The sequence below is a fragment of the Cibotium barometz genome, chromosome 43 (assembly GCF_041138505.1).
Source record: "Cibotium barometz isolate CiBa-2024 chromosome 43, ASM4113850v1, whole genome shotgun sequence".
NCBI lineage: Eukaryota > Viridiplantae > Streptophyta > Polypodiopsida > Cyatheales > Cibotiaceae > Cibotium > Cibotium barometz.
In genome coordinates, this window is record NC_141088.1 from 47804608 (window position 1) to 47832593 (window position 27986).

The 27986-nt window shown below is 39.2% G+C and overlaps 1 protein-coding gene across 2 annotated transcripts; it reads right to left on the reverse strand.

Moving 5' to 3' along the window:
- Positions 1 to 24282: 24282 nt before the first annotated feature.
- LOC147613995 (E3 ubiquitin-protein ligase RGLG3-like) lies at positions 24283 to 27613 on the reverse strand. Of its 2 annotated transcripts, none has more exons than XM_086781984.1 (11): positions 27467 to 27613; positions 26601 to 26681; positions 26376 to 26460; positions 26098 to 26241; positions 25613 to 25726; positions 25365 to 25462; positions 25183 to 25262; positions 24963 to 25068; positions 24736 to 24863; positions 24558 to 24621; positions 24283 to 24468 (listed from the first exon to the last, which is right to left on the reverse strand). In XM_086781984.1, exons 2-10 carry the CDS (start codon positions 26646 to 26648, stop codon positions 24567 to 24569), a joined length of 858 nt encoding a protein of 285 aa, XP_086638110.1. In that variant the 5' UTR covers positions 26649 to 26681; positions 27467 to 27613; the 3' UTR covers positions 24283 to 24468; positions 24558 to 24566. The 2 variants fall into 2 exon arrangements, with proteins under 2 accessions (XP_086638110.1, XP_086638109.1); XM_086781983.1 differs by lacking the exon at positions 27467 to 27613 and adding an exon at positions 27344 to 27445.
- Between the last annotated feature and the right edge of the window lie 373 nt (positions 27614 to 27986).

Consider the following 27986-nt stretch of genomic DNA (forward strand, 5'->3'; position numbering starts at 1 on the left):
TGATGCTTCTTATGAGAGATCCAATGCCAGTATTCCAAGAACTTCATCCTTTATGCAAGATGCAAGAAGAGGGTATGAACAGAAGGGATTTAAAGATGCAGGTGATTGGCAATTGGAAGATGAGCAAATGCATAGACACTTGGGTGAAGGAAGAGGATTTGATGATCCAAGAGCACGGCAGAGGGGTTCAAGAATGCATGGTGATTTTAACAATGCTGTGAAGGACAAAATCATATTTAATAAGTTCAAAGGAGAATCAAATTCTATCGAAGACTTTGAAGAGTGGGCAAACAAGATGGATCTCTACTTCGAAATCAGCCCAAGGAGCGAGATTGCCAAAGTCTACTTTGCCTCACTTCATCTTGAAGGTTTTGCTCACACTTGGTGGAGGAGGAAGCAATCTCATGGTTATGTCATCACTACTTGGGAAGAATTCAAGAATGACATGGCAGAAGAGTTTACTTCTCGCATGCAAAGGGACAATCACATTGTGGAATGGGACAAGCTAGAGCAAATCACTATTCTCATAAGTTTCTAAAGCTTCTATTATACTTGGACGACTTTGATGAGCATTATCTTGTTGTTAAGTATATAAGGGGCTTGAAAGCTCCTATTGGTGGTGATGTCAAGTCTCATGAACCCGCCACTTTGAAGAAGGCAATGATGCTTGCAGAAATTCATGAAGAAAAGTACTTGACAAAGTGGGCTAGCAAAGGGAATATCAAAGGGGAAGTGATCACAAGGACTGAAATGGGTTCTCATGCAAACACAAGACCTAACCTTCCAAGATTTCCTACCGTGTATGGTAGAGGGTCTAATAGACTTCCATTTAAACCACCATTTATGTCCAACAAAGCTACATACAATGAGTCCAAGCCAGCAAATGGGGGTTCAAAAAGCAAGGTTATCAAGGAGGACCGTTTGCATGAAATGAGGCTCAAAGGTCTATGTTTCAAATGTGGAGAAAAATGGAACAAGGATCACTTCAAAGTATGCAAATCCAAGGATATGTCCATAAGCTACATTATCACTGAGGACAATGCTAATCATGAGGAGGAGGAATTCCTTGAATGCAATGATGCCTTAGGATGGGGAGATCCTCATGAGGGTGGAGGTTCTCATGATGATGGTTTTGATGAAGAAAATCCCGAGTTTCCTTTTGATCCGGGTGGGAAACTAAAGTTTGTTCATGACAAAATGGATGATGGGATGCCTCTATGCGTGTGGGATGAAGACAATAGTGCACATACTACCTTGTGTACAATCTCTCATGATGCTTATGCGGGAAGTAAGGGTGCCAACACATTGAGATTGAAGATCAAGGTGAATGGGAGAACAGCATATGCACTCATTGATACTGGAAGCACGCATAGTTTTGTCAATAAAAGGTCTTTGAACACTCTCAAAATGCAACCAACTTCTTTACCAAACAAGCACATGGTGCAAGTGGCCAATGGTGATTCAATGAGTTGCAATATGAAGTGTCAAAGTACAGAATTGGAGTTGTCCAAGAACTACTCTTGCAAAGTTGATCTTTTGGTGATTGAGTTGGGACCAATTGACATAGTACTTGGATGTGATTGGCTGTCCACTTTGAACTCTTTTACCATGAACTTACAGAAAAGTTTCATGAGTTTTGTGCATCATGGAAGGGTTATTACATTGAATGGAATGCAAGGGTCCAAGCTCTTCATGATCAATGCTACTCAAATGAAGAAAGAGTTCAAGAAAGAGGGCTATGTTTATGTACTACAGCTTTGCAAAGAGGAAGATAATAGCAAAAAGGATTGCATCGAAAATGTGAACATGGTTAAGCTACTCAAGGATTATGAAGATGTGTTTACCATGCCAAAATCAATGCCGCCAAAGAGGAGTGTTGATCATGCTATTGATTTGGAACCAAATGCCAAACCAATCAACAAGCCTCCCTATCGTTTGTCAAAGGTTGAAAAGGAAGAGGTGGCAAAGCAAGTCAAAGAACTCATTGACATGGGATGGGTTGAACCAAGTCAATCTCCTTTTGCTTCTCCGGTGCTACTTGTGAAGAAAAAGGATGGTACTTTTCGCATGTGCATTGATTACCGTGATTTGAATAAGATCACCATCAAAAATCGATTTCCAATACCAAGGGTGGATGATCTTTTGGATGAGTTGAAGGGTGCCACATGCTTTTCAAAGATTGATTTGCGTTCCGGATACCATCAAATAAGGATGAAAAGTGGTGATGAGTTCAAAACAGCATTTCGTACAGAAAGGGGTCTTTACCAATTCATGGTTATGCCGTTTGGATTATGCAATGCACCGGCAACTTTTCAAGCATTGATGAACAAAGTGCTTCAACCTTTCCTCTACAAGTTTGTATTGGTCTTTTTCGACGACATACTTATCTATAGCAAAGATGAGGAAGTGCATTTGAAGCACGTGAAAGAGGTTTTGGAGGTCTTGAGGCAAAACAAGTTGTATGTTAAGGAGACAAAATGTACCTTCATGGCACATGAGGTGGAATATTTGGGTCACATTGTGAGCAAGGATGGCATTTGTGTGGATCCAAAGAAAGTGGAATGTATTAGGAATTGGCCGGTTCCTTCAAACACTACTCAATTGAGGGGATTTTTGGGGTTATCTTCATTCTATAGGCGTTTTATTGCCCACTATGCAGAAATTGCAGCCCCAATGACGGATAAATTGAAGAAGGAAACCTTCTTTTGGGATGCCATTGCCAACAAAAGCTTTGAAGATATGAAGAAGATGCTCACATCAGCACCTATTTTGGTATGTCCAGACTTCACCAAACCTTTCACAATAAGGGCGGATGCAAGTGGAAGAGGGATTGGTGCGGTACTTTACCAAGACCATGGAGTCATTGCTTATGAAAGTAGAAAGCTGAATGACAAAGAAAGAGAGCTCCATGTGTATGAGCAAGAGATGATTGCTATACTCCATGCTATCAAGAAATGGCACCATTACTTATATGGGAGTCATTTTTATGTGAGAAGTGATCATAGGGTGCTGAAGTATTTCCTCACACAACCCAATTTGTCTCCTAAGCAAAGAAGGTGGGTAGCAACACTACAAAACTATGATTTTGAAATCACATACACAAAGGGCAAAGAAAATGTGGTTGCCGATTCCTTGTCTCGTATGTGGGCCTGCTCATTGTATGCTATTTCTGAGGTGCATAAAGAATGGATCATGGAGATACAAGAAGAGTACTTGTTTGATGAAGAAACCTCACAAATAGTGCAGAAATTACAGCAAGGTGTATGTGAAGAGTTACCCCATTATGAGCTGAAAAATGGTCTCCTCTACTACAAAGGAAAAGTCTACTTGGTTCCTACTTCATCATTTATCAAGAAGATCATGGAAGAGATGCATTGTACTCCTATGGCTGGTCATTTGGGTGTCTACAAAACCTTTGATGCAATAAGGAAAAGTTTCTTTTGGAAGGGGATGTGGAAGAGCATTCATGCTTATGTAAGTGGGTGCCGGTCATGTCAATTGAACAAGGATCCTACACATAAACCGGGAGGTTTGCTTCAGCCATTGCCCATTCCCGAAGGCAAATGGAGTCATATATCAATGGATTTCATTACTAACCTTCCGCGCACAAAGAAAGGGTGGGACAGCTTGTATGTTGTGGTGGATAGATTGACCAAAGTGGCCCATTTCATTCCTTCCAAGGTCACATATTCAGCCCAAAATGTTGCCAAGCAATTTGTTGATGGGGTTTTCAAGTTGCATGGTATGCCGTCACAAATTGTGAGTGATCGCGATGTCAAATTCATGAGCACTTTTTGGAGAACATTGTTTGAATATATGGGAACCAAGCTTACTCCAAGCACCGCCTATCATCCCGAAACCGATGGTCAAACAGAAAGAGTAAACAAATGGGTGGAAACATATCTATGCCACTATTGTCATGATACTCAAAGCACATGGGATGATTGGTTACCTTTGGCTGAGTTTGCTTACAACTCAACATATCATGTGAGCATTGGCATGTCACCCTTTGAGGCTTTATATGGTTACAAGGTCAATTTGCCTATGTTGGTGGGTACATATGAGACTTCTAACCATAATGCCAAGGAGGAAGCTGAAAGGATGCAAGCTTTGTTGCAACAATGCAAAAGTAATTTGAAGGTTGCACAAGAGAAAATGAGACAATATGCCAATGTTCATCGAAGACCATTGGAATTCAAACTGGGAGATTGGGTTCTTTTGAGAATACCAAAGTCAAGATATGCGTCTTTGAAGGGAAGCACAAACACCAAACTAGCTCATCGCTATTATGGTCCTTATCAAGTGATACGAAGAGTTGGGGAGGTTGCATATCAACTCTTACTTCCATCTACAACAAAGATTCATGATGTGTTTCATGTCTCTCACTTGAAAGGATATGTGGGTATGATCGATCAAATGGTTGATGAGTTACCTCCAATGAATGAAGAGGGAATAATTGAATACATTCCAGAAGCTATCTTGGGTACAAGGAAAAAGGTACTTCGCACTCGTACCTTGGTGGAGTATCTTGTTCAATGGAAGGGTTTACCTAAGGAAGAAGCTTCATGGCAACCTATTTCAGCATTGAAGGGATATGAAGCATTGATAGAGCAATATGGGTTGGTGTAAATTCAGCCACATGGAACATTCTTCTCTGAATTTGGGGTATTCATTTGAGGTTTCGAGGACGAAACCATTGGGGAAGGGATGGTTTGTAAGAAAGTTTTATGGGCCCAAGGCCATGGACAACTAGTAAGTAGGTGTGAACTCTTGGGTGGAGTATAAATACCAATGTAAATGGGATTATGGCTCATTCATGATAATGTTATTTGTTCCAAGAATCAATGGTGAGCTTCTCCCGTGAGATGCTAAGTGGTGACTCCTTCATGAGCCACTCCCTTGGTGAGGGACTAACCCACCCCTGTTACTTTCTTTCATAAATTAAACTCTTCTTATTGTTTACTCTCTTGAATTCAAAAAATTATGTAGATTAGAGTTCTATAATTCTAAATTGGATTAATTAAATTAAGTGGAGAAAGATAAAAATGAGAAATGGTCAGCCATACAAAGGAGGTTATGGAAAAATTTTCTAAAATTTTGTGAAAAAGAAAGTTTGTTTTTATAATATTCCAAAAGAGTAATTCCCACCATTTTTGTATCTAAAAGAAATATTCTAATTACTCCATGTACATATTCACCTATGAATATGCATGAATATCACTCATATTTAATTATAAAATTTGATTTCTATGCATAGAAAGATGCATAAAGGAAATTTTTTATTACAAAAGTGATATTCTTATTAAATTTGATTTCTATGCATAGAAAGATGCATAATGGAATTTTCTTATTATAAAAGTGTTATTCTTATTAAAATTGATTTCTATGCATAGAAAGATGTATAAAGGAATTTTTTTAATTACAAAAGTGTTATTCATGAAAATTGATTTCTATGCATAGAAAGGTGCATAAAGGAATTTTTTTTATTACAAAAGTGTTATTCTTATTAAATTTTATTTCTATGCATAGAAAGATGCATAATGGAATTTTTTTTATTATAAAAGTGTTATTCTTATTAAAATTGTTTTCTATGCATAGAAAGATGCATAAAGGAATTTTTTTATTACAAAAGTGTTATTCTTATTAAAATTCATTTCTATGCATAGAAAGATGCATAAAGAAATTTTTTTATTACAAAAGTGTTATTCTTATTAAATTTGATTTCTATGCATAGAAAGCTGCATATTTGATTTTTTATTATTATAAAAGTGTTATTCTTGTTAAAATTGATTTCTATGCATAGAAAGATGTATAAAGGAATTTTTTTCATTACAAAAGTGTTATTCTTATTAAATTTGATTTTTATGCATAGAAAGATGCATAAAGGAATTTTTTTATTACAAAGTGTTATTCTTATTAAATTTGATTTTTATGCATAGAAAGATGCATAAAGGAGTTTTTTTATTACAAAAGTGTTATTCTTATTAAATTCGATTTCGATACATAAAAAGATGCATAATGGATTTTTTAATTATAAAAGTGTTATTCTTATTAAATTTGATTTCTATGCATAGAAAGATGCATAAAGGAATTTTTTATTGCAAAAGTGTTATTCTTATTAAATTTAATTTTTATGCATAGAAAGATGCATAAAGGAATTTTTTTTATGTAAAAGTGTTATTCTTATTAAATTTGATTTTATGCATAGAAAGATGCATAAAGAAATTTTATTATTATAAAACTGTTATTCTTATTAAATTTAATTTTTATACATAGAAAGGTGTATAAAGGAATATAAAATTTAATTTTTATGCATAAATAGATGCATAAAGAAATTCTTTTTATTTTAAAAGTGTTATTCCTATTAAAATTGATTTTATGCATAAATAGATGCATAAAAGGATTTTATTATAAAAGTGTTATTCCCATTGAAGTTGATTTTTATGCATAAATAGATGCATAAAGGATTTTTTTTATAAAAGTTTTATTCCCATTGAAGTTAATTTTTATGCATAAATAGATGCATAAAGAATTTTTATATCAAGGTTGAAATTCTCTTAAATTCTATGAGTATTTGATAAACGAATAATTAAATACTCTAAGATAGAAATTTCTATCATTTTATATTCACACAGATTGTAAAAAGAAAATTCAGGAAATCTATTGAGATCGAAATATTTAGATAAATGATTAATTTACTCCTCATTGTAATTCGTAACTAATTTAGAAATCAGTTAAGTGAATATTCAAAGAAAGAAATTCAGTAAAATAGTAAATGAATTATCAAACCTTTTCAAGAAAGATAGTTCAGAAAAAATCTTATCCGACTCGAACCTTGAATCAGACTATGACCAAGACCAAACTCTTTCGTCAGTTTCGAGGAAAGAAGGTGTGACTAGTTTAAAAAAATACACTCAAAACTCGCTTTTTCCTATAAATAGAAGCCTCCCCCTTTGTAAAAGCTTAATGGTGTTTATGCACTGTTACTCTACTCTGTCCTGAGCCATCTACATTGAATTTTTTAATAATTCAATTATTTTTGGCCTAATCCTCTCCAAAGTGAATTGGTGTGGCCACTATTGCTTCAAACAATAGTAGAACCCTCAATCCCTCAAGCCAAAGGAGAGCTTACAAGCTCCATGTAAGCTAATTTTCTTACTTTGTTTATGAATTTTAATGATAAATCTATGGTTTTCTTGATTTTTATGTTTTGCAAATGATTGAATTAAATTCAAATGCTATGCCTTTGCAAATGATTGAATTAAATTCAAATGCTATGCCTTTGATGAAAAGGCCACCCCCTTCTCTTCTTTACATTCCAACCTTTCTTAATCATCCTAGAAAGATTAACTAAGTTATTAATTAAACTCTTCTTATTGTTTACTCTCTTGAATTTAGAAAATTACGTAGATTAGAAATCTATAATTCTAAATTGGATTAATTAAGTTAAGTGGAGAAAGATAAAAATGAGAAATGGTCAGCCATACAAAGGAGGTTATGGAAAAATTTTCTAGAATTTTGTGAAAAAGAAAGTTTGTTTTTATGTTATTCCAAAAGAGAAATTCCCACCATTTTTGTATCTAAAAGAAATATTCTAATTACTCCATGTACATATTCACCTATGAATATGCATGGATATCACTGATATTAATTATTAAATTTGATTTCTATGCATAGAAAGATGCATAAAGGATTTTTTTATTACAAAAGTGATATTCTTATTAAATTTGATTTCTATGCATAGAAAGATGCATAATGGAATTTTTTAATTATAAAAGTGTTATTCTTATTAAAATTGATTTCTATGCATAGAAAGATGCATAAAAGAATTTTTTTTATTACAAAAGTGTTATTCTTATTAAATTTGATTTCTACGCATAGAAAGATGCATAAAAGAACTTTTTTTATTACAAAAGTGTTATTCTTATTAAATTTGATTTCTATGCATAGAAAGATGCATAATGGAATTTTTTTATTATAAAAGTCTTATTCTTATTAAAATTGATTTCTATGCATAGAAAGATGCATAATGGAATTTTTTTTATTATAAACGTGTTATTCTTATTAAAATTGATTTCTATGCATAGAAAGATGCATAAAGAAAAAAAAATTATTACAAAAGTATTATTCTTATTAAATTTGATTTCTATGCATAGAAAGTTGCATAATGGATTTTTTATTATTATAAAAGTGTTATTCTTATTAAAATTGATTTCTATGCATAGAAAGATGCATAAAGAAATTTTTTTTAATTACAAAAGTGTTATTCTTATTAAATTTGATTTTTATGCATAGAAATATGCATAAAGAAAATTTTTTTATTACAAAAGTGTTATTCTTATTAAATTTAATTTTTATGCATAGAAAGATGCATAAAGAAATTTTTTTATTATAAAAGTGTTATTTTTATTAAAATTGATTTCTATGCATAGAAAGATGCATAAAGAAAATTTTTTGTTACAAAAGTGTTATTCTTATTAAATTTGATTTCTATGCATATAAAGATGCATAATGGATTTTTTTAATTATAAAAGTGTTATTCTTATTAAAATTGATTTCTATGCATAGAAAGATACATAAAGGATTTTTTTAAATTACAAAAATGTTATTCTTATTAAATTTAATTTTTATGCATAGAAAGATGCATAAAGGAATTTTTTTAATAAAAGTGTTATTCTTATTAAATTTGATTTTATGCATAGAAAGATGCATAAAGGAATTTTTTAAATTATAAAACTGTTATTCTTATTAAATTTGATTTTATGCATAGAAAGGTGCATATAAAAGAATTTTTTTATTATAAAAGCGTTATTCTTATAAAATTCATTTTTTATGCATAAATAGATACATAAAGAAATTCTTTTTATTTTAAAAGTGTTATTCCTATTAAATTTGATTTTATGCATAAATAGATGCATAAAAGGATTTTTTTATAAAAGTGTTATTCCCATTGAAGTTGATTTTTATGCATAAAAGGATTTTTTTATAAGTGTTATTCCCATTGAAGTTGATTTTTATGCATAAAAGGATTTTTTTATAAAAGTGTTATTCCCATTGAAGTTGATTTTTATGCATAAAGAATTTTTATATCAAGATTAGAATTCTCTTAAGAATTTTAAAAACGAATAATTAAATATTCTAAGAGAGAAATTTCTATCATTTTATATTCACACGGATTGTAAAAAGAAAATTCAGGAAATCTAGTGAGATCGAAATATTCAAATAAATGATTAATTCACTCCTCATTGGAATTCGTAACTAATTTAGAAATCAGTTAAGTAAATATTCAAAGAAAGAAATTCAATAAAATAGTAACTGAATTATCAAACCTTTTCGAGAAAGTTCAGGAAAAATCTTATCCAACTCGAACCTTGAATCAGACTATGACCAAGACCAAACTCTTTCGTCGGTTTCGAGGAAAGAAGGCGTGACTAGTTTAGAAAAATACACTCAAAACTCACGCCAAATCTGAAACTAAGTTTGAGACCCTTCGAATTGATCTGTGGATCAAGGTTATAGAATTCGAGGAATTCTGGTATGAAATTCAAAATTCCGATCAAGAAGTTTTGGGGATATTGATTCAAGAAATACTCCTTGTATTCAAAAGAAAATCAAACTGAAAACTTGCATATAAACCCTGTTTTTTTAAAGGAATGTCTTACGCCAGAATGCTGGAGGGAGCATTTGGTATATGTTTTTCTAAGGGAAGTTCGGTTGCAATCAGCTGGCGGGGAGTGTTCAAAGGATGGCTCACGCGGCAAAGCCTGCCCAAGTCTTGACCAGCCTCGGTATGGTTGAAAAATGGTGCACTTCCGTACGATGGGTGAGGACCGACGAAGCGGTCCCTGATGTGATAAGATGTGATGTGAATCAAATAGATGTGAATGAATGGATGGATTGGATGTGATGTGAATAGATGTGATGTGAATAGATGTGATGAGATGTGATGTGAATTAGATAGATGTGAATGAATGGATGAGATGTAATGTGATGTGAATCGGGATATGATGTGATGACATGTGAATCAGATAGATGTGAATGAATGGATGGATGGGATGTGATGTGAATGAATGGATGGATGGATGGGATGTGATGTGAATAGATGTGATGAGATGTGATGTGAATAGATGTGATGAGATGTGATGTGAATCAGATAGATGTGAATGAATGGATGAGATGTAAGAGTTAACAAACAAAGAGATGTGATGGCTTACAGCATCAACTTCCCGATCGAGCCAGCACAGCCAGCACAGCCAGCACCACACCTGCTCTTGTGTGGAGGAGAAAGAAAATTCAGCCAACTGAATTGAGACCAAGGCAACAACAATACCTACTTTGACTACAGAATTGGACAAGAAATGTGAAGATAGAAGCAAAGAGGTTTCACCAGACACAGCAACAAAATTGTTTAGTTGGGTGGAAGGAACAATAAGGAGCTCCCACATAGAGCTAAAAAGAGTGCATCAGCAAATGCCCAAAAGTACCCAGGTGAACCCTTGGTTTTCATGGTGATAGCAAAGGGACAAGGTAAGCAATGCATCATCATATGCATGTGTGAGTGTTTGAGCACAGTAAGAAAAAAATTCGATCTTATGCATTCCACGTGAAACTACAGAAAAATGGTTCACACTGTGAACCACACTACAATCGTTCACATCATGAACCATTGATTAGTGTTTCACGCCGTGAAAGAGTTTGAAGAGTTTCACGCAGTGAAACGATAAAAACTTTGCCAGCCAATTATGCAATGACACGTGGCTTTCTTCATTAAACGTAGCCGCCATGTCTGACGGTTCGGACCCATTGCTGACGATATTCATGAGGCCTCTTTAGATGCTTTGAGTTCTGCCACTTGGTAGGTGTTGGCAAGGCTAGACTTTTGAATTGTGTTTTCCCCTCAATCCTTTCATTACTCATTGTGTCCTTTCTATCTAATTGATCCTTAAGTTGATTCTTGAGCTCCCATTTATGTGTACCCTAAGGGTATGTTGGGTATTGTGTAGGCAAACTCAGCAGAATGGGCGCGGTTCTGTTTTTCGAGGTGTTGCCTCTGCATTGATTTGTTTCCCTTGGTTTGTCAAGTTCCATAATGGTATGGACATGACCTTCTCATCGATGCTGTTCTTTCTTCCCATTGGATATTGCATTTGTTGACACAAATCCAGGATCGTCCTAGGATCATCTCTTCCTCCATTGTACCTGCAGGCTTCACAAACACCTTTCCAAACCAAGGAATTATTACTCATGGAAATATTTACATTTAAATACCCCTCGGCCTTTGTGGTTGTCAGGTGCACACTACGAACTTGCGCATCCAGGGGTTCAAGGTGTGGTTTTTCTAAGGCTACCTAAGTATATATGAGATCAAGTTATGGCTGGACCCTGTTTCTATTAATGCAATACTTGTTGCAACGCCCTTAGCTTTTGCGACCTTGAGTCGTGTTGGCTCAACGTTTAGATCCCCTTCGTCCACAAGGGTTACGGACGCCATGTTGACATGTATTAGGCCTTTATGCATTTTAGCTTTGACTTGCCTAGCCTTAGCTTCTTCTTGCGCTTGCTAGATTTTTTCTTTTGCAAGCTGTTTCTATTGTTTTAAGAGGTGTTCCTAACTGCAAGAGCATCTCTTGGGTCAATGGTCCAAAATATTTTTTTAGTTTACTCCCATTAACATAGCCCTCCATTTGGGATGTCGTCGATTGTTTCTACTCAGACAGACCCCTCTCGTGTGATTTTTGATACTCGAAATGGTCCCATGCCTCGGTATTTAAGTTTCTTCTTCCTGGCGTTTCTTCCGACACCATACATGAGGACAAGGTCCCCCATTTTTAGTTCTTTCTGCTTAAGGTTTTTATCAAACTAGTGTTTCCTGCGTAAATTTTCGACCGTGAGTCCATGTGATGCTATCAACCGAGTCTCATCTAGTTTTTCCAAGTCAATTAGCCTTTCAGCTAATGCATTCTCAGTTAGATGCTCCTGTATGGCAATCCTTAAGCTTGGGAGACGACTAGGTATTCCATGGGCATAACCGCTTTAACACCATAAGCTAGACGAAAAGGAGTATATGCAGTAGGCCCAGAGAGCTACTGCTTCCAACATTTTTGTCAAGATAGTACACAAAATATTGTTGGTACTTTCTGCTTGACCATTGGCTTGTGGATAGGAAGGTGATGATTTTCGATGGATCACTAAGAATCCTGCAAGTAAATGATTAATCACTGCATTGATAAAATGTAAGCCGCGATCACTCACTAATTCTAATGGGCAGCCGAACCTTGATATGATTTGCTCATATACAAATTTTGCAGTTGTTCGCGCATCAGCTTTCTTTGAAGCTCTGGCTTCCGCCCACTTCGTGAAATAATCCGTGGCCACGATTATGTATCGAGCTTGGGATGGATGTGCCGCTGGACTAATCGGCCCCACAAAATCTATCCCCCATTTCTCAAATGGTTGCCTTACGATGATAGGGGTTAGCGGCATCTTGTCCTTCTGTTGTTTGTAGCGAAACGTTGACATTCCTTGCATCTTTTGTGACAAACTCTATGGCATCCCCGAATAACGTAGGCCACCAGAGTCCAGCTTGAAGCACTTTTCAAGCTATGATTTCTCTAGCAAAATGTCTGCCTGCTATCCCTGAATGAGACTCTTCCAATATGGTTACGAATTCATCCTCTCTTACGCACTGTCTGAGCACATTATTGTCTTTTCCGAGCCTATATAGTTCTCCCGCAATCAATTGATATGGTGCCGCAAGCTTGATAAGCCGCCACATCTTATCTTTGTTCAAGGGTATGTCTTGGCCATGAAAAACCATAAGCTAGATACTCTAAGATCTCTTCGCTCCACTCAGGTGTACCATGTCCAACTTGAATAAACACGCATCAGGAAGGTCATCGACACCAGTTTACTAGTTCCCCGTTTGGAATTCTGGACAAGTGATCGGCCAACACATGCTGTGTTTCCTTCCTTTATGATAGTAAAGTCAAATTTCAACAAAACAATAGTAACCATCAGGTGATTCTTCCCATGGTGCAAGGTTTATTCACTAGATATAGTAAGGCTTGATGGTCTACAAAAAATATGAATTTGTTGGCCAAGAGATAATGTCAATATTTCTTGACGGCGTAGACCATGGATAATCCTTCTCTCTCCGTGGTGGTGGTGTAGTTCACCTATGCATCATTCAACTGACGACTAGCGAAGCAAACTGGATAGTCCAATTTGAACTCACTAGGCTGGGCTAGCACGCAACCAATAGCAAAATTTGATGCATCGATCTGTATGTGAAATACGAGATCCCAATTGGGGGGTCGCAAAATAGGCACGCTTGCCCATGCTTGCTTCAAACGATCATAAGCTTCTTGACACTCCTCAATCCACTCAAAGACAATGATAAGTTTGTACAAAGGTTTGGCTAATAAACATAAAAAATGATGAAGCATCAATAATACCCCACATGGCCCATAAACCTTTGCACTCCTTTGTAGTTGGTAGGTGGTGGTAGCTCCAAGATCAGTTTGACCTTGCTATCATCAGTGGATATACCATTCCTTGGGGGACAATGTGTCCCAATATCACACCATGGTTGACCCAAAACTGGCACTTCAAGGGGTTTAGTGATATACAATATAATCGGCAACATTCAAACACTTTCCTCAAGCAGGCCAGATGATCTTCCCTTCGAGAATCCGCACATAGATCATCAAGGAATACCTCCAACCACTTTTGCAAAGTAGTCCTTAAAAGCTATGCACATCAACTGTTGAAAGGTTGCAGGGGCATTTGTGAGACCGAACAGCATAACCTTGTAAGCAAATGCTGTCTTATGTTGGTCTTCTAGTGCTATGGACACCTGATTGTACCCGAAAAACCCATCGAAGAGGCTGTACGCTTCAGCCACTCTTTCCAAAACATGTTCGGTATAAGGTAATGGGTAATGGTCCTTCCGAGTGGCCGCATTTACTTTTTTAAGATCGACACATACTCTCGGTTTCCCATTCTTTTTAGACACTATCACAATTGGTGACAACCAATCTGTATGTTCGATCTCATAGATAAAGTCCGCAGCAGCAATGAGCTTATCAATTTCCTCCTTTACAATTGTTGCATACTTAGGATTCATCTGGTATGGTTTCTGCCTGGCTGGTCTCAAATCTTCCATGATTGGAATTGTATGTTGTACTACCTCAGGCGGTACCCCTTTCATTTCCTTGTAATTCCAGGTGAAACAATCCTTATATTCCTTGAGGAGAATAATGAGCTCCTCTTCCTCCGTGAAGTCAAATCTTTAGCAATGTATACGGGCCGTGCTTCTTCCCCTGGTCCCGCAGTATCAACCTCCTTGACTTCTGCCAGGCCATCGTATGATGCCGATAGCCCCTCCTCTTTTACCCTAGCAGCTGTCAGCGAGACCACTCTTTGATCATCCACCGTATAGTTCTTGAAATGGTCAGGTACTAAAAGCGAGTCTAGTTTGTCCTCATTGTCACTTTTGGCTCTTGCCAATGATCTTCTTGGCCTCACGCTCTACCTCTGCTAGGGCTTTGTTGCATTTTTGACACCCTGTTTTTGTAAGCTTAGGTGCATCGGTTTCTTGAAGGGCGATTTTCTCTTTGTGTCTTCCTTCCAATGATATTTTACTCAACTCCTCGCCCCAGTCCTTTGAGAATTCATCATGTACCTTAGTAGCCTCAAGGTATCTCAACCACTAGGCATCCGTAGGTTTGCTTCGTAGCATGGCGTTTTGTCAGGCTAGATATCGTTTCTGTCTCCGCCATCGTCTGAGGCGTTGAGCACTGGTACGGCTTCGTGCCACAGTATTTTGTGTACTTGATGTCTCCCCTCCTGATTCCTCATCAATGGTCTGCCAATTGACCATGTAGATAGAAGTCGTGGGAACGGTTCCAAATTCCAAATATTGGGTTCCCCTGGGCTGTATAACATCAATGGTAGCCAACACATGCATCCAGTTTTCACTGAAGTCCGGAGGAGGTAGTGACGCAACCATAGCATTGTAAAGGTTCTCTTCTCAAATTTGAGTTTATTTCCTTGCCCTTCCATTGTACCGTGGTTTGAAACACAGGTACTGGTGTGTTATTCTGTAGGACGTAGTATTCTGGCGTAACCTCAGTCGTGTCCTCGTAGTATTCCCCGCTAAGTTCTATTTCTCAAACCCATGTCAACATCTTCTGATGGCTCTTCAATCACTACTTGATTGATCTTCGCCTGTGGTGGTTGTGGCAAGGGCAAAGCATCTTGTACCTAGAACATCCCCCTAGGTAAGTAAGAAGAGTTTGGTTGTCCAGCAGTGGCGGTGATCTGCATAGGTGGTGTCGGCAAGCTAATGGGGCTCTAATTTTTGCGGGTAGCTGTGCCACATTTTGAAACCTTGGATATCTACACATTGAAGTGTCATGATTTTCCAATTTTACACAGTGAGCATAATAAAGTAATGGCCTTGCTCTTAACTGTGGACATTCGATGGTGGTATGATTTAATCTGCACATAGAGCACCACACCAATTCCCTACTACCGGGGGTAAAGGTGGTTATGCCCATGCCTAGATGTCTCTCTTCCCTCCCTGACTTTTAATTTTTCTAATATGGCATTGCTGAGCTCATCCACAGTCATGTTTCCGACTTGCTTACTTTGAGCTCCAATTTCTTGGTGCCTCGAGACACGCGAAGTCATGGTTGCTGTAGATGTTTTAACATCTTCGGGTTGTGGCAATTCTAACATATTATCTTCATATTCGATTACTAATTTGCAGCATGCATCAAGAGTAGCTAGTTGGGCTAGTACCAGGTAATCATGCATTTTATGGTCTCTAACCCCTCTCTGGAAACAAGGCAACAATTGATCATCTGTCAACCTTTCGCAAAGTTTGCACCTTGAATTTACGAGAGACATAGTCTCTCATCGACTCATCTTCCTTTTGTTTGATGTTATGTAACTGTGCCATAGGGCTCTATCTGTCTCACCACTGCGGGCAAAACTGGGCATAAAAATATTCTTTAACCTTGTGAAGTTAACCTTATCCTCAGGCTTAAGGGTTCAGACCCACTGATGAGCTTTTCCCTCTAAGGTCAAGAAGGCATGTATCATTGTCACATCACTGACCGGTCCGCAGGTTTCACATGTGGATTCAAAAATCTCTACATGTTGGATAGGATCCCCGTCCCCAGAGAACTTTTAGAGACAAGTTTTGAAATGATATAGGGTTTAATCTGGGAAGGTCGGGGTTCTAGAGTAGAGCCTAGTTCCCCAACCATCCCCCGGCCCATCTATGCTGCCATATTTAACAGGTCTACCCTTGTGGCTGTTAGTATTTGAGCATAATGATGAGCTATGGTGGATCAAACACTAGAATCAACATCGTTAAGAAAGTGATTAGCAAATGATTAACACGTAATTAGTGAATAATTAGCAAATAGATTAATGTAGGCATGGATACTCAAAAACCAGCAAATTCTCATTAGGGCTATGCCTCAATTTATAGAGTTTACATCAAGCATCAAATCCCATCGATTTCTCCATGATTCACTCCCAGAATATCTCCACCTCTTGCCTGATTCTCTCCACCTCTTCTCTTTTCCCTGAATATCTCCCAAAATATCTCCACACTCCTAAATTCTCTCATGCTACCCATTATTCTCTCCCAGTAGATTCTTCTCACCTTTTCACAGGTTCTTTCACATTTACATCTTCTCTTTTACAGCCTCTATCCAAGAGCTTGTTCCCACACACACCCTATTCACTTGTATTTTCAACACCTCCCCTCAAGTGAATAATCCTAGCACACCTAGACCCTATACCAAGTTTGCCTCCCCTTACTTGGTAGTCCGCGACCAGTGCCTCGAGTCCCTAAACTCATAGTCCTTGACACTCTCTCTCTCTCTCTCTATGTGTCCAAGGCTACTATAAGTGCCCGCGACCTTGACTAAAGTGCTCACACATACATCTACCACGTGGCCTACATCATCGGTGGCTCAGAGGTGGTTTTACTTTATTGGGGCAGGTTACATTGGGTTGTGGGGTCTCTCTCTCTCTCTCTCTCTCAGAGATTTTCACATGGCTCCTCACTCTTTGGAGCCTCACATCTTCTCTTCTCTTCAGTCTTCTTGTCGTGGCAGCTTCTCTCCACGCGTCCGTCTCTTCTTTCAGTCTTCTCGGGGCAGCTTCTCTTCTTGTGGCAGCTTCTCTTCTCGTGTCCATGTCTTCCTTCAGATCTTCTTGGTGTGGATCCTCTTCTTGGGAAGAGATATTCTTCTTCTTTCATGGCTGGGGCCATGAGCTTGTCCGTCAGGTCATTTTGCTCCATGTGAGCAACATGTTTCAATGTTTTGCTGACAGTTCCTTTGGGCTTTTTATGTTTATTTTGTATCATTATGCAATGCAAACCCAAATTTATGCGGGAGGTCTTACCTCTTGCCTTATTCTGGACAAGGGCAGTGTCTGTTCCCATTTTTACAATGATGCAATGTGCCCAATACATAATGCGTATAGCATTCATTCTCATGCACATTCCAAATGCAACTCTGGCTGTGAATAATCTTGAATTTGAGTGAGATTTATAGGCATTAACCAAGGGTTAAATGCAAAATGATGATTTTCACAAATTTATTAGCACAATTTTACCAGAAATTACATTAAATCAAGGGTAACCAATTTGTACGGGATGGTTGGAGTATCAAACCAACTGAAGTTATAGGGATCTGTATCAGATACCTAATGGTTAATTTGAACCCTCAATTGCACCAAAGTACAGTGATTAGCACTGATTAATCATTGATTAGCAAATTAATGCTCTATTTTGTGTGCAAAAAACAGAGTATGCGGGGAGTCCAGATCTGGGGCCTTCCACTTCAAATGAGCTCAAATGCTTTCAAAGGCATCAATAGCAATGAGTCTAGTAGAGGATTAAGCCACGAAACACAAGATTTGACCAAATAATGAAAGCTTAATCTCTGTTTTACCAAAGTCACCTGCAGATTTGATGAATCCATCTGATGTAAAGACCATTGCTTTGACGCAGCCACTGCTATCACAACTCTCACTATTGCCATCTTGGCAACTGGGCTGAAAGTTTCCTCATAATCAATCCCATATGTCTGCGCATATCCTTTGGCTACCAATCTAGCCTTGTACCTGTTTATGCTTCCATCACTGTTATGTTTAACTTTGTACACCCACTTGCATCCAATGGCTTTCTTGCCTTCAGGCAATTGCACTAAGTCCCAAGTTTCATTTCCATATAGTGCATCCATCTCCTCATCCATAGCTTTCTCCCAACACACATTTCCAACAGCCTCATCAATGCATGTGGGCTCAACAACCTGCACAACCTTTTCCATATATGCATAGTGATGTGCCACATAACCATCATAGGTAAATCTCTGCACAGGATTTCTCACTCTCCCAGATCTTCGCAGCTTCTCATTCATGGCTTCCATAGCCTTCTTTACACCTGGTGTTCTCATAGCTGGGATCCCAAGCTCCTCATCAAGGCTCATATCTGAGCCACTAGACTCTCCATCAACATGAGAATGCCCTGCAGAAATGTCAGGCATACCAAGGGGCTCAACCACTTTCTCTTTTCCTTTACGTGATGTACTAATCACATTTGCAGGACTGGTATTATGACGCAGCCTGCCACTCCATGGTCTATCAACAGACCCACTAGATGAGGACTCTCCTGGTCCACTCAAAGACTGTGATTGCTGACCTGCATTCTGTGCAACCACACTTCCACTCACATCAGCCCCAACAGCATCTTTTTCAGCAGCATACCAGCTGCTCATCTCATCAAAGACAACATCCCTGCTTACCCTCAACTCACGTGTAGCAGGGTTATAACACCTGTATCCCTTTTGCTCAAGAGAATATCCAATAAACACACATTTTTCAGCTTTCGGATCCAGCGTAGTTCTCAGCTCATCTGGCACATGCACATATGCAATGCATCCAAAGACTTTCAGATGAGACAAATCTGGTTTTCTGCCAGTAAACCTCTCCTCTGGAGTTACATCATGTATGGCTGCAGTTGGAGTCCTGTTCATGATGTATACTGCTGTAGAAACAGCCTCAGCCCAATAGCAATGCGGCATATTCTTCTCTTCCACCATCAATGCTCGCGCAATCTCAGCAATGTGCCTGTTTTTCCGCTCAGCAACTCCATTTTGCTGCGGAGTGTATCTGCATGTGAACTGTCTCCGAATACCATTCTTCTTCAAAAATTCAGAGAACTCATTGGAGAAGTATTCTCCCCCTCCATCTGACCTTAGGCACTTGACATATTTTCCTGTTTGCTTTTCAACCAAAACTCTGAAATTCTGAAAGTGAGTGAACACCTCACTCTTCTCCTTCATGAAATATACCCACACTTTCTTTGTGTGGTCATCAATGAAAGTGACATAGTACCTGCAGCCTCCCATAGACACGGTCTTCGTAGGACCCCATACATCTGAATGCACAACATCTAGTGCATTTCTGCTCACATATCTGTTACGTGGAAACACATGCTTTGTTTGCTTCCCAAATTGGCATGCTTCATAGATTTTATGCATACCTTCCACTTTAAATTTTGGCAGCCCTGTCACAATTTCTTTTGTCTGCATAGACTTCAATCTCTGCACATTTACATGTCCAATTCTTTTATGCCATATGTCTGTGTCTGCAACAACTCCTGAACCATTTGCAAACATCGCAGCACTCATTTCAGGCATGTCTACATCCAACGTAAACATTCTGCCCACTCTGTTGCCTTTTGCAACTAACCTGCACTTGTCTTTGAAGTCTTCGACATAACATCCATCAGGGTTAAACCGAACCTGCAAACCCTGCTCAATCATCTGGCCAACTGAATCCAGATTCTTTGTTATGTTCGGTACATGAAGTACATCTGCAAGGTACTTCACTTTGCCATCCTGCATAGACAATGGCACATCTCCAACGTGGGCAATTGGATGAGCAGTGTCATCCCCTGTTTCCACAAAACCTGGTCTTTTCGGGTTTTTCATCTCCTTGAACCACTCCCCATGACTCGTCATGTGGTTCGAAGCGCCTGAATCCACATACAATACATTATCTTTTTGTGCTGCATCAACATTTTCAGACATGGCATTCACGACATGCTGCATAACAAACAACCTCTCATTATCCTCATTATTTCTGCTTGAGGATGCAAAGTTGTTTTGCTGCACTTTCCCATTTTGCATGTCAGCTTGCTTTTTATAACATTCTGCCTGCACATGTCCAGGCTTACCACAATAATAGCATTCACGTGCATCATTGTATTGCCTTTGCCAATTTCCACGGCCTCTTTGACTCCCCCTGCCTCTGAATTTGCGTCTTCCACCTGCGTGTTGTTGTTGTTGTTGATTCTGGGATTGTTGTTGTTGCTGCTGCTGCTGGCCATAATTCTGATTACCTATTCGGCCACCTCCTTGACCGCGTCCACGGCCTCCTCTACCTCGTCCTCTTCCTGAACTCGTGTAGAAGGCCTGTTGCTCTGAACTGTTTTTGCTTTGTGAAGACTGTTGGTCTTCACCCAAGCTCTTCTCTTCGATAATCAGCATAGACACCAAATCTGTAAAGTTGGGAATGTTTTCCCGAGTCTGAATGGACGTCTTGAACGCCTTGTATTGTGGCCCGAGACCACGTAGACAGACTTCCACCTTGTCATCATCATCTACTGACACACCAATAGATGCAAGGGATTCCACAATACCCTTTATCTTCAGCGCATAGTCATTCACAGACATGCTCTTTTTCTCCACAGTATGAAGTTCATTCTTCAACTGTATCTTACGTACCTTGGTATTTGTTTCATAAAGCTTTACCAAGGTGTCCCACGCCTCCTTGGGGGACTTGGCATCCTGAATGTGCCCAATCATGGTGTCCTGTATACTAATGGATAGCCAATACATAACCTTCCTGGCTCCTTGGTTCCATTCTTTAAACTCTTTCACATCTACAGCAGTAGGATTTATGTCCGGTATCTCCGGTGCCTCTTCATGTTCACCTTCTATGTAGTCCCAATAGCCTTTTCCCATCAGGAAATTAGTCAACCTGAACCTCCAAGCATGGAAGTTATTCTTATCCAGCTTCTCAGCCACAATCTGTGTTATGCCATCATTAGACATCTTGCAAAACACACAATTTTACCAGAAACTGCACTCTGGTTTTTCCTGCACAACTGCTGTATTTTCTGCACAGCGGTACTGCAATCCACTCAAATGTCACAACCAGTGACCTCAATGCACATACATACACCCAATGGCAACTGTAGACCTCTTTGCAGCACCCACAGTGTCTGCACAGTCAATCTGTCTTCCTGCAGTACTTAAAACAGAGTTCTACAGAGAATCGATGACTTACCCGCAGTGCTCGAAATCGCCTGCTTTCTGAAAAACGGAGGTCCAGACGCGCCCGAAACGCGTTTTCGGCCCGAAAATTTCAGTCCGAAGGACTCAGTCCGAAGGACTTTATAGTTGCCCTAGAGCTTTACTCCCGCGAAGAAAGCTCCTCAATCAGAGATCGTTTGCCGGTGCCTCCCGTAGAGCTCCCGACAAGGGTGTAGTCACCAACACAATAGGGAAGAATAGTTGAAGCTCTTACCCTCGTACCGCTTCTTGTGGTTCTCTTGCTTGCAGCTCAGCCCTTAGCACGAACTAGGCTCTGATACCATGAAAAGATGCAGGGGGGAAGAGAGCTTGAGCTCTTGCAAGCACACACACACACTCACAAAACCCTAATAGAGAACACACAAGGTGAGAGGCTGAAAATCTTCTTCTTCTCTACTCAACACTCAACACACCATATACAAGATAAGAGTACACACTATATGAAAGGTACTCAACCAAATACATACACGGGTTCTCTATAGTGTGAACCCGACTGAATGAGCTGGCGCTATAACTATGCCAGACTCTAGAATGGCTGTCACACAGCCTATCATCCCACTGGCCGCATATCACCCAAGATCTCACCAACCATGCCAGTGGTGTAAGTGTGGGGCCTATCCCCCAGGCGGGTCATCAGTGGCCACCGCCTCACTAGACGAGCTCGATATCTCAACACAGGGTTGGCATGGACGTAGGTCGACCACATAGGCCAACACACAATTTGGTCCAAAATGACCAATCAACTATATTATCCAAGTGGGACCATACTACGTTACAACATTATCTCGTAGAGACTTTACACGACTCCCATGACCAGTTGACACACCGTATAGACCTCAAATTGGGCCTGTAACCTGAGAACAGTGTCTTCGGTTTGCTATCAAGCACTCACTAATGCAATCACATTGCCTACTACACTCTGTATAGTTCCTAACCATCTAAAAAATTTGGCCTCCATCCATAGTGTCTAAACTAAGAATTGCTGAGTGTCTAAATTGGGAATTATCAAGTGCACAATGGCTACTAGGGAGTCTAAAAAAATAAAGCACATCTATCACCCACAGTAATGACATAGAGGGTGGAGCATTGGGCAAATACTTTTCCAACACTATCTTGTGTTGAAGTCTCTTTGGATCCTTCTTGTGGACTATTTGGCTATCTTAGGCCACAATTATTGATGGAATCCTCCATTGTTATACAACATGACTACTTTTGCAATGGGGTGCCCATTCCCCTATCCCAAGTGTGAAGTTGTCAGTGGACAACATGGCTTCATCTTCTACTCATGAGGTCTGTTATATGCAGACCATCCCTTACAAGTCCATTCTTGGTAGCATCAAGTACTTGGTTACCTCCAACATTTGTTATGCAACCGAGTTTCACGCCTCACTAGAAGGCTCTCAAAGTGCCTTCTACACCAAGCCACTCCCCCTCACATTTCAACCCTATCTATTTGGCTGGTCTGATGTCGATTTGAATCCCGCATTACTCTTGCTAAAACCCCAAGGCATCAAGAGAAAACCAAAAATGTTGACCTTAAATACCATTTCATCAAAGACCTCATAGAATTTTCTTTACCAACTAAATGTGGTGGTTGATTTCCTCACAAAGCCCACTCATAAAGCTAAGCATGAGAAATGTAGCCAATCTAATGGCACTTATTGTAAAATATTAGTTTTAAGGCGGTGTGTCAAAGGTTAAACCCACCTTTAACCTTAGTAAATAAATCTTTTCTTTACAATGTAAATATGCTTGAGCAACTAACAACTACCCAACCGAATGTCCCATGACATACTATCTCTGTATATACCTATCCATTCGAGGGCATACCAAATTGTACAAGCCTTCTCTAGTAGTGTTGCAATACCTTGACTCGTCAAGTGGTATATGTATCTAATCATATCAGACGCATCGGGTGGAGAACATGTTCGTACCCTAATCTACCAAACACTATCACATTTCTTTAGCACATGTCCCAACCTATGCCTTGTATGCTTAGTCATCTACACTTTTTTAAATCATCAGAACTTCCATATACTCTCATTTTACTTTTCATGCCATTAAAATGCAATACATTCTAAGGTGAGGCAAAAATTAGCTATGCATTTCATGGTACTCTTACCTAGAGATTTATGTGTGGATAACATTGACATGCCTATCATGCACACTTCTAGTCTAGCATTTATTTGGCTGCAATTTGCATCAATTCTTCCTCTTGGGATTTGCTGTAATAAGGTCTTATTTTGTAATTCAAATAGGAAAGGTAAGGCCTGCTCAATAGACTCTTTCTTGGAAACTCTTTCCCTTTCTTAAAGTTGCTCCACATGCTAGTATTGATTGATTCACTACTAATAAAAAAGTGTAAATGGTTTTGTACATGATCACAATTACAAGTCAACATGAAAGAAACTCTTCTCTAGATGCATTAGCACCCTACATAGTTCATATCAAACACGTATGATTGGCGAAGCAAACATTTGCCAATGTATGGTAAAATAGCGTATGTAACTGGTCTATCATTCTTGCTCGATTTTTAAATAAAAAATTTGAGACTTTTTTGATGAAAGTGACACCATAGCTGGTCTGCACCCTGTAGGTACTAGGCTCAGGTTGCGAAGAACTTGGGGCCATAGTATGTACTAGCCTTAAACTTTCAAGTGTCAAATTGTCAATATTTTGAAGTCCCAACTCCCATATGCGTATATAGACCCAAATTTAAGGCCACATATGAAACTCCAACAAGAGCTGAATCATACTTATCATTCTCCCTGACATATGGCAATATGAAATGTATGATATGAACTATGGCACCCTGTGAATCTCAAATTAAGCGATCACTTTGAAAGGTCAATGTAAACTAAAAAGAACACAATTATATAAGATTGTGTAGTAATATTGATAAGATATCTAATCATGACAGCTTACCATGTTTTTTACCATACACTTCCCATACATGCCTACTAATACCAAACTTTCTTGTGAGTAGTAGAAAAGAGCTGATTTCTTTACTCTTGGTCATTCAGTAGTATGCTATGGAGGGTACCTCAGATGCTTCGTTATTCTGCAGACATCACAGAATGTATGAGATGGTCCTCAACGATACAAGTAGTGATCTTAACCAAAAAAGAAACACAAAATTTGAGTCTGTACCTGAGGCAGCTACGGCAGGGGAGGTGGGAGAAGCAGTGGGTTGTTAAAGCTTGCTCTTGGATATCTACAACGACAACAGCAAAATAAGCCTAAAATAGAATCTCTTTGATCAGAACAAGTTGCCCTGCCGGCCACAAGAATTATGATGAGCAAGTGTGAAGACTTGGTTGATTCCTACCTGACACCTTGCATATACTGGATGGCCATGTATTGCTTGGGTATCTCCATCAATGCAGCCACTGCAAATGCTGCTTCTCTACAAGCAGGATTTCTGTACTCGGCCATAATTTGTGTGTAATTCACAAACTGCAAGATAGAATCTTTTTAAGTGCTGTCCGGAAGTCTCAAAAGGCAAGTAAGCAACATCGAAACACACACACACACACATACACACACACACACGACCTGGAAATTGTCAAACTTGCGCTTGGGTATGGCATCATCGAATTGTCTCATTGTATCCCAAGGTCCATCACCAACTCCAACCATCAAAATTGACAATGGATAATTGCTGCAATTATGGCATGCACACGATACTGACTCATCACAAAGAACTATTGCAGCAGCATGCAAAAACTCCTATGTACCATTGAATGTGGATCAAAAAATTTCCTGATGGTGCTACCTTGCAGCAACAATGGCATCAATTGTTTCTTTCTCTTGTTGGCTGAGTCTTCCTCTGCCCATACCAATGTTTCCAGTTACCTAGAAAGAGAGCCAGTTTTGTATCAGACCAGGGGTATGCATGCAAGTGGCCTCCCTCTCGAGTTCCCTAAAACAAGCATCTTAATGCATCACTATTGGTACCTGCCCATCAGCAATGATTACAAGTATATGGAATTGGTTTCCACTTTGCTTCACAACATCTATTGCAGCATGTATGACTGGAGCAAATGATGTTGGTCCTGTGAAGCAAGATACATAATTAAATACTCGTTGAAAAGCACATCCAAGTGCTGAGGTTGGTTAGCTCTGACTTTCTCTCTTTCTTGAAAGGACAAACATGAGCATTGAGAAGTTTGATGCTTTTGTCAAGATAAAACTTTGCAGCATACCAGAAAGTGTGATGTGTGGAAGTAACTGTCTGTAGCGTGCCAAAACTTCTTCAATGCCAAGACAAGGTCGGCCATCATGATAAAAGCGGAAGACCTTTTGGTCATGTGTGGTTGCTGCCAGCCAACATGGGAAGAAAAATTTTAAAACACTTGGAACATGTTCATCAGAGATTGCATGTGGTGTTCAAAGGGTGTACCTACTTAATGTAAATTAAGCACAATAAAATGGAACCCTTTTTCTTCACAAACTTGTACCCCCCCCCCCCTTTTTTTTTGTGGAAAAATCAACACTAACTGTAAATATGTCTCAGTAAATTTATCTTAAAATGTATAACTATTAAACCATTTCTTATGTTGAACGCATGTGCTATGTTACATGATTTTTAAACCCTTATGTTGAGCTCATGTGCTATATTACATGATTTCTACTGAACCTCTAAGGTAAAATGATTGCAGTTGCAGAGAAAAGGGAAACTTCGGCATACCATCACCAAAACCAAAGCAAGGAATTCGTCTGTCTTCGTCAAGCTCCGATAGGGCCTTTCCAATGATGGAGATAGCATGTTCATAGGGGTTCAGTGTCCGAGATGAAACGGTGTGAAGGCTCAGTCCATCAAAACAATGTTTACCTGCAGCAAGCACACAAAATAAAAAAATGATATCACTGAAATTGGATGATGTCAATGCATTCCAAGGAGGAAGCAGGTGCCTGCAATGGTAGACAGCTGACATTTACAGACCGTGATCAGAACAGAAGTATTACCTGTCCACTCGTTACTCTTGGTGAAATCAATGCCGATGATCAAGTTTGATGACTCAAGCCCAGCAGTATTAAGGGCATTTGCAACCTGTATTTTAAACAGTACCGACTCCTCCCATGTAAGAGCTAGGGTGCCATCCCTCCTTTCAACACTAGTAGGCAAAATGCTCTTGCAGTACAAGAAGCCAACTGGTTGAAAAGGCTTTAAAAAAAGGTGTGACCAGTCACCTGAAAAATATCTGTGAACTCATCGCCTATGTAGGAAAAGTTTTCCATATCCTCTTACTTTGCCTTGCACTTTACTCCAATCTGCAAAGAGTATGCAGACGCTTGTCAACTAGCAAAGTTTGTAGAGTTCACCAGCAAAAGCTGCAAGACTGGGAAGTCATGCACTATCTAGAGTCCATGGTCACCATGTTGATGCATCAAAATACCATCACAGCCTCCATAGTGATATAGATCATGTACACACACACACACACACACACTCTCTCTCTCTCTCTACACACACACACACACACACTATACTATCTAGAGTCCTTGATGGTCACCATGTTGATCCATCAGAGAACCGTCACCAACTCCATATCATTATAGATCATGTATATTCTCTCTCTCTCTCTCTCTCTCTCTCTCTCTCTCTCTCTCTCTCTCACACACACACACACACACACGAGCCTGTCATCGAGACTCAATCTATCACACATCACGTTGGTGCACCATCATGGTATCATCTGGCACACCATGTTGATGCATCATAGCATTACCCTATCGATCGATGGCACACCATGTTGATGTATCATGGTATCATCATACTATTATCACTACGAAGTCTGTGATGGTACTTTGATGCATGAAAATGGTGACCATGGTAAATGGTCATTTACCCCAGGACCATCCATAGGGTCATCATAGACTACACGTCATAGCATCGTGGTATCATAGGTTAATACAATGGACTTGAGACTAACCTGATAGTGCTGAGAAGACGCTCGAGACTCTTCTGTGTGTTACTCTAAGGCTCCCAAGAGCGCGTTTATATAGTGGGGGGTGTGTGTGTGTGTGTGTGTGTTGTTTGAAACGAGGAGGGGGGCCATGGGAGCGCCGACCAGAGCTTCGCACCACTGCTCCTGGGGCCACGATTCGCTTGTCCATCTCCATTCAGATTCTTCTCTTTCCGTCTCCAGCACCCTCAACACACACGCGCGCCCCTCTATTTAGTCGATCAAAGAATTCTCATTGGATATTGTCTTCTAAAGTGCAGAAATGCTAGCACGCAGGCAGTCACCTTTTCCAGTGTGAAAGATACCCTACCATCCACAATACTTTTTCAACATAACTATGGAGAGTACTAGATTTTGAAGAATAAGAGTGATACCAAATATGCACCACCAACATTTTTTAGTTTTGTATTAATTAATTAGTGCGTGCGTATAGATTGCTTACATAGGCGCTGTCTTTCACATAGGCGCACATGAAGGTTTTCTTGTCTTTTGCATGATGGGGCTGACGTGCCATGTCGGATCGTTTGCATGATTGGCTGACGTAGGATCTCTTTTATGTTCATCTTTTTCACCACGGCTCACGTTGTTTTGACCATGGCCTGATTTTTTT

What these genes read in the sequence shown, in the direction of transcription:
- LOC147613995 (XM_086781984.1), bottom strand. Translation starts at nt 26,648, where the DNA reads ATGGAAAACTTTTCCTACATAGGCGATGAGTTCACAGATATTTTTCAG. An exon ending in AGTTCACAGATATTTTTCAG is followed by an intron (nt 26,461 to 26,600) that starts GTGACTGGTCAC and finishes TTTAAAATACAG; the next exon opens with GTTGCAAATGCCCTTAATAC. An exon ending in CAAGAGTAACGAGTGGACAG is followed by an intron (nt 26,242 to 26,375) that starts GTAATACTTCTG and finishes TGCTTGCTGCAG; the next exon opens with GTAAACATTGTTTTGATGGA.